The sequence below is a fragment of the Octodon degus genome, unplaced genomic scaffold, assembly GCF_000260255.1.
Source record: "Octodon degus isolate 3935 unplaced genomic scaffold, OctDeg1.0 scaffold00430, whole genome shotgun sequence".
Lineage (NCBI taxonomy): Eukaryota > Metazoa > Chordata > Mammalia > Rodentia > Octodontidae > Octodon > Octodon degus.
The window spans coordinates 469,157-479,817 of NW_004525006.1; the positions used below are offsets into that span (position 1 = coordinate 469,157).

General features: G+C 38.3%; 1 protein-coding gene across 1 annotated transcript in view; it reads left to right on the plus strand.

Annotated features, from left to right (window-relative positions):
• LOC101587195 (guanylate-binding protein 6) overlaps positions 1-10,291 on the plus strand; it is a 26,000-nt gene extending 15,709 nt beyond the window's left edge. Inside the window, exons 5-10 of the mRNA XM_004648534.2 lie at positions 3,616-3,861; positions 5,293-5,573; positions 6,295-6,507; positions 7,585-7,687; positions 8,320-8,513; positions 10,021-10,291. Coding sequence (XP_004648591.1) covers positions 3,616-3,861; positions 5,293-5,573; positions 6,295-6,507; positions 7,585-7,687; positions 8,320-8,513; positions 10,021-10,239 — 1,256 coding nt within the window. The 3' untranslated portion in view covers positions 10,240-10,291. The remainder of the gene's footprint in view (positions 1-3,615; positions 3,862-5,292; positions 5,574-6,294; positions 6,508-7,584; positions 7,688-8,319; positions 8,514-10,020) is intronic.
• Positions 10,292-10,661: the final 370 nt, after the last annotated feature.

Genomic DNA, 10,661 nt, shown 5'->3' on the forward strand with positions numbered 1-10,661 from the left:
GGCCTGGGTCGTCTCACTCACTCGCTGGGCCTGCACTCCGGGTCTATTCAGGATCCCGCGGCCCGCAGTAATTTCACCTGGAATTTGTCTTCATAAGAGTACTTGGAGTACTCTGCTCTATGCTCTTCTTGCCTTCATGGTTTGTGAAGAGAAGTTTGCCATAATTTTCATGGGTTTTCCCTAGAGGATTTTTTCTCTAGAGGATTTCAGGATATTATTCTTGTGCTTGAATTCTGTTGTCTTGACTATTAAATGTCTAGGTGTGTTTTTAATTGAGTTGAAGCTATTTGGCATTTTGTATGCTTTGGTTACCTGAATGTCAGATTGTTTCCTTATATTTGGGAAATTTTCTGCTATTACTTCTACCCATATTCTTTTTATATCATTCGTATTGACTCCTTCTTCCTCACTGATACCTATTAGTCTCACATTGCTCATCTTTGCATTGTCTTGCAGGTGATGGATTAGTTTTTCCTGCATCCTAGTTGTTTTTAAGAGATCCTTTCTCACCTTTTCACTAGCTGTACAAACATCTTCAAGATCTGAAACTATGTCTTTGCTTTCACTAAAATGGTTTTCCAGGCTTGTAATTGAGATTTTTAAGTTCCTCTATATCTCTTTGACTCTGCTTCATGTGATCTATTTCTTTCCTGTATTGCTCATTCAAGGAATCCATCATATTTCTAATCTGCTTTATTTTTTAAGTCAATTTTATTTTTAGAGGCAGTTATTAGTTCTTTTATTGCAGATTTTTTTTTCAGATTGGGTTTCCTCCATATGTTTACATATTTGATTCTTTACTGCAGATGGTATGAGTTTAGAGATTTCTTTTTTAATTTCAGGAATTATTTCTGCTCTGATTTTCTCTATACCTTTCTGCTGTTGTTTCTTTACTTGTGACACTGTTAATTCATACCTTGCATCTGAGCTAATGTCCTCTGCACTTGTTCTGGGTGAGCATTGGGTTTCCCCCTTATTTGTCTCCATTTGATTCTTTACTTTAGATGCACCAAATTCAGAGATTTCTTTTTTATTTCAGGAATTAATTCTGCTCTGAGTTCCACTATAACTTTCTGCTGTTGTTTCGTTACTTCTGACACTGTTATTTCATTCATTTCAGCTGAGCTAGTGTACTCTGAACATGTTATGGGTGGGCTCGAGACCTGAGATTGCATTTTGCTCCTTCTCTTTGTCATTTCATATAGCACTGACATCTGACCTTTGGTGTAGCGCTTTCTTGCAGTTATTACCTTAGCACCTACTGAAATTTGATTGCAGATTTATTAAGTTTGAGTTTTTCCAGTTATTCCTGGCCTGTGTCTTGCTTTTGTGTTCAGCTCGTTTCTGCTGCAGCCCTCAGAAGTGAACCTGTGGTACCCCTCTGTTGAGCCCCTGACCCAAGGAACACAGGGGAGCACAGAAGCTCTCTCACATACTACCCGCGTCTGGGCTGGGATGGTTCTGGGGGTCCAGGAGCATTGCAGAAATTCTCCCTCACTTCGTGGGCTTGGGGCAGGGGCGCTGGAGGGTTGCAGGGGTCCTAGTGGTGCGGAAAAGGGTCTCACTCACGCGAGTGCCTAAGTTTTGGTCTGGAGGTGTCTAGCTGACTCACGGAGGTTGGAAGCTCTCCTACGTGCTCGCTGTGCCTAGGCTGGGCTGGATCTGGGTGTCCCGAGAGTGTCGCAGAAGTTCTCACTCACTTGGTGGACTTCGGGGTTGGAGAGTTGTGATTATTTTAAAAGCCATTGTAGTGTGAAATTTTAGAAATTGCACTTTATGTTTTAGATTTCAGGCATGATGACATAGGATAGATGCAGATAGTACAGTGGTTACTAGCACGCAATATCTGTCATTTAACATAATTATTGTGATAAAAGCAGGTAAAATTGATAATTCTCAGTGAAAGCTTTACAATAGTTTTGCTAACTCTAACTTCATTTTGTGCAAGTCTCCAGACTTGTGTGCCCTATAAATCTCCTACTTTGTCTTCCAGCCTACATTTATCTGCTCATTTCCTCTATGAGGCTGGAAACCACTGCTTTGTTGTCTATTTCTACATAGTTGGAATTTTTCAGTGAAATAAGTTTAGTATCTAAATATATTTTCTTACATAGTCATCACTGTATATTCTTTATTCTAATTTTTATATCAATGTCATTTCATATCCCCTGGAAGTCTCTCCTCGTTTTGGTCCCACATTTCAATTTCAAGAAGGAAATGAGTAGACTAGAAATTTACACTTGGGACTCAGGTCAACAATTTCTGACATTGCCAGTCAAGCGGAAGACCCAATACTATTATGGGCTACTGGACTCTTTTAGAATATTTTGCTAAGTTTCCACACCTATAATATTCAAATAACAGAACTTAACAAAAAGAGGGTATACAGATGAATGTCCATCTTGTATCTGTGTATTCAATGTGGTTAGGATAGATATATAGTTGCATTCTCTTAATGAATAGAATGATTTGTTCTAATGGTGTTTGTAAATAGAATATCAAGTCTGCATTTTGTACAGCAATTAACCACTAAGAAGAATGTATGCAATGTTTTAATTATTGAAACTGTCCTACCGATTTGATTTACAACTGTCTCATTTCTATTTGTTTATCAATAAAATTATGGAAAAAAAGGAAAGAAAAAAAAGTAATTTACACTTGACCATTTTCAGAAAAATGAATTGAAAGATCCATTAAAAATGCTATGGTATTTTTAAAGGAGGATAGGATATTAACAATTGTTAATATGTTGTTAATTTTTACCTTTAAAGCATTTGCTCAGATTACCAGATATAGGCGTATAAAATTGATCAGATAATATAAGCACTAACTGCTCCTTTCAATGAACTAATAAAGCTAATAGTACAATTATCTTCAATATCTTCTATGTGTATATATAAATATATTCTTTCCTGTTCTTTTGTGTTTTTCTCCATCTCACGTCTTTCACTTTCAGCAGGTTCCTTCAATTTCAAAATATCTATTGCATTACCTATTTCAATTTCTTGCATTGGTGAGAAAATACCATGCTTACACATACATTATTTATTTTACTAATGAGTATGGTTTCTAATCACATTTCTTCACCTATAAAAATCTCAGTTAGTAATAGTTCAATCTTGGAAACAAGCCAAGTGTCCATCAACTGAGGAATGGATAAAAAAGCTGTGACATTTTTATATAATGGAATATTACTTAGCTGTATCTGAACTTTTATATATTCAGTAAATATCAAATAAACTATTCTTTTATAACCAGGGCCATATTTAGTTTTGGGAAGTTGAATCAAAAGTTTTTCTCCACTGAAATAAATCATATAGATCTGAGGATATATGAAATCATATATATTGCCCATTATCTCATTTATTTGTTTGTTTAACACTGGTAACCAAACAGAGCTTCATGCTTACTAGGCAAGCATTGTGCCACTGGGCTATACTCCCAGCATTTGGTTCTAACACTGGTGACAGTTTGATGTACAAAAAACATTAAACGTTTATATTAAAGGTATTCTGTAAGTGTAGAATGCTGCAAAGATACAATTTCCATGAAAAAATCCCTCTGATCTCCCTGTCTCAAGACTATCTAATTGTTCTTCATTTTCCCATTCCTTAGATGATAATCCCAAATCAGAAGTAGTCAATCTTCCCAGGGAGTGCATCAGGAATTTCTTCCCAGAGCACAACTGCTTTGTCCTTGATCGGCCAACAGATGACAAACATCGCCTACTCCATATTGAGAATATCTCAGAAGATGAACTGGATCCTGATTTTGAAGAGCAAACACGTAGCTTCTGTTCTTATATCTTCACTAATGCAAAGATCAAGTCCCTCAAAGAAGGAATTGTGATCACTGGAAATCGTGAGTCTTATTGGCATATTTCTGGATCAATTAGTGTATGTTGAATATATTATAAAATTACCATACATTATTTGTAATTATGCTACCATGATATTCACATATTTATATTCTATAAAGAGGTGGATACAATGTATGATGATCACATTCAATGAGGTTACAATTTCCATCCTCTTCCAAATTGTATACTTTTATACAAGTATGTGATTTGGGAAAAATCTTCCATTTGTGGACCAGAGAGATAGCTCAGTGAACTAAGTGCCTGCTTAGGCAAGTGCAGGGACTGGTGTTCAATCGCTGGCACCATATGCTGTGCTGAGTCTGCCCTCAGTCATGCTGAGCCAGCCACGAAGTCCAGTGAACTGGTGCACACCTTTAATCCCAGGCTGAAGGCTGAAAACAGCAGGATCACTATGAGTCCCAGCTGCACTGTGACACCCTGTACAGAAAGAAAATCTGCCATTTGTAATGAAATTACTATGTGAAAATAGATATAGACTATTTGCTCAGAGATAGCCCTGCATGGGACTGTTTCTTTGCAAGGAGAACAAGGAAAGTTTCTGTAAGCTTCAAGCACTCTAAATATAAATACTATTCCCTAAGATCCTGAAGATCCATTGGAAGCTTCAGAATTAGAGCAAATATACTCTGAGATTATTTAACTAATTGAACAGTTTTATGATCTCTTTCTCTTTCTTTTCTTTTGGAGAAGTGGCTTCCTTCTGCGAGATTTCTTTCTTTCTTTCTTTCTTTCTTTCTTTCTTTCTTTCTTTCTTTCTTTTTTCTTTCTTTCCTTCCTTCCTTCCTTCCTTCCTTCTTTCCTTTCTTTGTTCTTTCTTTATCTCCCACTCTCTTTCTTTCTTCTTTCTCTCTTTCTTTCAGTAATTAAATTTTCTGGTACATTTTAGGTATACCTAATCATCTCATTCATTGTAGGAAATATGTGCCAGTATATGATACATCATGATCTTTTTTTCCTATTCTCCATCTTGACTGAATGAGTCCATGTTCCTCTATTAACAAAACTTTTGTTTCCATTATTTCCTTTACTTCTCCTTTATCTATAAAGTTATAATTTAGAAATTTTGTTTTCCATGCATAATTTAATATATTAGATGAAGCTAGATATTAACTAATTTTTAAAAGCTTTGATACAGGGCTGGTGCTGTAGCTCAGCGTTTTATGTGACTTCCTGGCAAGTACAATGTCCTGAGTTCGATTCCTGGTTAAAAAAAGATAAGCCTAAAAGCCTTGAAGCAGAAATCAGTGGAAATGAGAGACTAAGAGGAGAAAAGATGAGAATAAGACATAGTTGTGCACGTGGGAAAGAGACAGAGACAGAGATATGTGATTTTAGGAAGGTAGTCCAATATTCTTAGAACCTACTGTACTCTCATGTTCTTATTTATCACCTAAAAATTCCGGCTCATTCAGGGCTGGGGTCTCTGGTGGAGACCTACGTGAAGGCCATCAACAGTGGGGCGGTGCCCTGTGTGGAGAATGCGATGACCACGCTGGCCCAGTTTGAGAACGCAGCGGCCGTGCAGAAGGCAGCTGCCCACTACAGCGAGCAGATGGCCCAGCGAGTGCAGCTCCCCACAGACACGCTCCAGGAGCTGCTGGACGTACACGCGGCCTGCGAGAAGGAGGCCATCGAGGTCTTCATGGAGAGCTCCTTCAAGGATGAAAATCAGGAGTTCCAGAAGCAGCTGGTGGTACTGTTTCTTATTCAATATTCATCATCTTTCCTCATTAATAAAGCCTAGAGGTGACTGTATTATGCTTGTGGGTTATTTCAAATTCCAAGGTAAACATTTTGAATTCTGAGAATGGAGTTTCTAAAGCTATATGTCAGTGCTTAAAAGAAAAATATAATCATCATGATCATCATAATAATAATCGTAACAATAAATCAACGCTTTATGCAGGATCTCTGTGTAAATGACACATAACCATAATAAATGCCCTCTTTAATACTTCCAGTGGGTTCTGTTAAAATTTCCATTAATTGCTTGCCTGTCCAGAAATGCTACTCATCCCTTGTGGTTGGCTTTTTCGATGTGCCATGTCCCGTTGTTGGAAACTTAGTTTCTCTTACAAGGTTATCCTTCCAGGGCATTGCTCATTGCTATGCATTATGGCACTAAGATACAACCAGAGGGGATCTAGCCGTAAGAAGCCATAGACATGGTGAAATTCAGCTCCTTCTCTTCAAGGACAAGCATCTCGGTGTCCTGAAAATTTCAGAGTTTCCTATTGTCTGTCAGAAGTTTTCAGTGATTTCAATAAGTCAAATTGTATGATTTCTCATTCATCATACATTTTACTAAGCTAGAATAATTTTGTTATAAAAAATAGGTTGAGATTTTTACTAGGTTCTCTGGGATGTTCCTTTCTTTCCCAGGCAGGTTGCATATCTGCACTTTTTCCTTGCAGAAAATAATTTTGGATGAAAAGGAGGATTTCTTGTCAAAGAATGAAGAGGAATCTGATCAATACTGCCAGAAAGAACTGAGAGAACTTTCAAAACCATTAATGGAAAGCACTTTAGCAGGAACATTCTGGATGCCTGGAGGGCACCAGCTATACATGGATACACGAAAACAGATTGAAGAGGACTATAGGAAGGTGCCTAGGAAAGGAGTCAAGGTGAGGCCAGCGGGAACTGGGGAAGTCTAGAGAATAATATCAAGGGCTCTCATGAGCCAGTTGTGAGTAATAAAGAAATAGGAGAATAGCACAAAATGTTCACAAGCCTCCCCAGGGTAGGAGATCTGAACCAGGCCTCCTGCATGCAAGGACTGTACTACATCTGTGGATGACACCCAGAAGCCCACTTGTCACTATAATGCTTTGCTGACTGTATATCTCTGAGAATAAAAAGTTCATTCCTAAAGAAACTGTAAGTAGTTCAGGAATCCAAGAGGAAGAAAGAAAAAAATCAGTCATTTCATCCGCCAAGAAGATGATTTTCAATGTGCTTAGTGCTCTTAGTGCCAGATATTTTCATGGATCAGTTAGATGTTTTCCTCTGCAGCCTGATCAAAATAAGAGAGACAAGATCAACTAAGTAGAGATGTGCTTATTCTGTGGTATAACTTATGAAACAGTGAAAAGGGAGATATAGGTGGGGGTAGCAGACCTCATAGTCCACTACTACCATGTATTAAATTGATATTGGTGATAAATTTAGTGAGAAATTCTTTCTCAAGTGTTTTTTTTTTATTTTTTAAAGAAAGAACAAATTAGAATTAAAACAGAAAGAGTATAAGTGATACAGATTTTCACTTAACAAAGTAATATAAATTTCACAGTATTTGTTGACTTCAATCTCCAAATAGCTGTAAGTAGTATATATTTGTACAGTGGATCCTTGATACTACTGAACTGGAAGTCCTAGCAGATTAAAGCAACACAGGACTGAGCCTGAATTTCTTGTTGAAAGACAAATGTATGAATGTGTCAAAGATTGTGGATTTTGTAAATGCTCTTGAATCTCACTGGCTGGAACCTAGAGCAGGTGCAGCACGGAGACCTGGGAGATGGTTCAGGGGAAGGAAATGAGATACCACATAGGCTTGCAGAGTCTCTGGTTACACTGAGAAGCTTGATATGTTTATAGAGAGCCACTAAAAATGTAATCATGATGCAACATGATATACATATATTCACTTTGTGTAAATATTCGCTCTATGGAAAGTGTTTAATTCCTTCTTGTCTCCACAGGCAGGAGAGGTCTTCCAAAAGTTTTTGCAGTCCCAGGCAACAATAGAAGAATCCATCCTGCAGTCAGATAAAGCTCTTACTGATGGCGAAAAGGCCATAGCAGGTATGCAAAGCAGATGAGCTCCGAGGAATGAGCAGATTCCTGTAGTGACTCTGAGTGATCCCACAAGTTGTTCTATGAAGTTGTAGCATCCTCTCTCTGAGAAGCGCATGCTCTGATGAAAGGGAGAAGAACATGATGGAATTTAGGGTGCTTTAGCTACAGAGACAAGGCCTTTCTCATCACCTTCTAAACTGCACTGTAAAGAGCCAGCCAAATAGCTCAGTGGATTACAACACCTGCAAGCAGGCACAGGGGCCACAGGTTCAATCCCCAGGCCTCTCATGCTGCACCCGCCTTCGGGGCACATTGAGATGGCAATTGAGATTGGGGGTAGTGGTGCACCCCTGTAATTCCAGCTCTTGGTAGGCTGTAAATAAGTGGATCACTATGATTCGGAACTAGTAATGAGACCCTGAACAATCCTATAGACCCTTCCCGAAAATACAAAATAAATAAATAAGTAAATAGGAAAAAAAAAAAAAACAACACCCAACTATGCTGCTTTGGATGGTGTGGGCTTGCAAGAATTCTGTGATTTCTTTTCAGATTTGATCTTATGTCTGAGCTCAGGAGGGCAGAAATTAGCTTTCAATTTTGTGTTTTTTCCCTTCTCTGAACCTTACCTGGAGCAGCTGAGATGGCCAAGAAAGAAGCAGCTGAGAGGAAACAAGAAATTGTAAACCAGGAAAAACAGGAGGAAGAGCAGAAGAAGGCAGCTCAAGAGAGGTCTCTGAAGGAAAATGTGGTACAGTTGGCAAAGAAGCTGAAGGTGGAGAAAGAGAACATCCTGGGAGATCAGAAAAAAATTTTGCACCAAAGACTGCAGGTGGGTGTGGCCCTTCTCAGTAACTCTGAGGGCATTTGTGCATTAGCAGGATGCGGAATGTTGTGGCCAGATCATGGAAAGGGGCACCAGAGCCATTTGGTGCTGGAAATTCATCCAGGGTGGAATCCCTTCATTTGTTTGTTTGAATCCTGCTTTGGATTCTCTCCATTTTTATTTGCATATTTGATATGGGGCCTCACTATGCAGCTTAGACTTGTAGTGATCCTCCTATTTCAGCCTAGCCAGTGCTGGGATTTCAGGTGCAAACCAGCATGCCTGGATTCAGTGGCCAGAACACTGTGTCCAGAGTGGTGACAGCATGGCATGTGGTGCTGGAATTGAGCCTAGGTCCTTGCACTTGCCAGGCAGCAGCTTAGACCACTGAGCTATCTCTGCAGCCTCTTGCTCCATTTTATACTCTGAAAATTCAGCTTATCTTAACTCCTATTTTTCCTTGGAGATTATGAAAAGCATTTGTGTTTGGAAAGTTAATAAAATGATCTCACATGGGATTAATTAAGCAGGACCTGAGTACACAGAATTTTGAGATATTTAGTTAGTGTCAGTCCCAACTGTTTTCCATTAACAATGCCCATAATATCAGAAGTCTTATAGTCTCCAAAGACCCTGAACTAGATCCATTTTGACATAAAAGTATCAGAAATGTCATACTTAAAAGCTCATGAAGTGATAACCTATACAAAACTACTGTAGTTGTCTCCAGGTAGCCTCGTGAGTTTCCAGTAGGTGGGATAAAATCTCCAACATTTCCTAGTGGACAGGCTCCAAGGCTGACACAGCACGGGACAGGGCCTTGGCAAAAGAAACAGTGACCAAACTGTGTTAGGAAGCAGACATGACGACATGAACTGAGGACAAGAATAGTCCCCTCCTGGTTATACCCCAGCGACCCACCTCCTCCCAGGCCCCATAGACTAACAGCAGCAATCTGCCCACGGAGATAATAAATTGTAAATGCCCCGGAGAGCACAGTGCTCTGATGATCCAGTCTAATTCCAAGCACATGAGTATTTGGGAAGAGTTTTCAGATCTAAACCATAGCTCCACATGTGGATGGCCAGCCTGAGTTAGCATATGGCACCAAAGCAACTCTGCTCTTAACCATGTTGGCATTGTACAACACATTTTAGATGAGTTCTAATGCTCACCATGATGTGGTGATCATACTGTCCAAGAGAAATGGAGATTCTGTGTCACAGAACAATAGAATATTTTGGCAAGTATGTAAAATTTTTTTTCTCATACCTCAGCACAGGAAAAATGAATAGTGAATAAATAATAATAAGGAAAATCTATGCTTCTTCTTCACCAAATCTTGTCCCATTAGGATAATATTGTTTGTCGCTAATTTATTTCACATGTGAGTGCAGAAATACTTTAGGTGTAATTTAAATACAGTTTTCTAAGTTTTATTTAAAGTGTAATTCTTAAGATATAAGTATTGTAAAAATGTTTTTGCTTATCAAATTTTATTCATTTATTTTAGTTGCAAAGAGATTTTCATGAAGAAGGATTCATGGGGAAAGCTGAGGCAATGCATGAGGAGATAAATAACTTGAAGAAAATGATTGAAACTATGGAAAAGGATGATGATCTGTTTGAGCAATCCTTGACTGATCTTGGAAATGCAATAGTTTCACTAGTGTGTGCTCCTGCTGTGTTAGTTACAGTAACTGTAAAAAGAGTCTGTTCATTGTTTACATAAATTAGGAGTAATTTTAAGGAAATGAAAGATTTTGAGTGTATACTCTGGTTTATTTTTGGTGCACATGATGTTTATTTGCATTTAGCAAGTTTTAAACAAACTGTTCTAATTGGAATCTGTTAGTGTCTGGCCCACGTTGAATAGAACAAATGCATGCACCTATTGAATGACATTGTTATCTCTTGCAAGACAAATGCTTTCAATAATACACACACACACACACACACACACACACACACACACACAGAAGAGGTCCAATGGCTTTTTCTTTCAGTGGGAAAAATTGAAACTTGAATATAATATAAGATTCAAAATGTAAATTTTTGTAAGGTACATATTGGAATGCAGGTTATAAAAACACAAGGGAAGTCTATTAAGCCAAATATAAAATTGTGTTGGTATATTGTAAAAATAAAATAAAA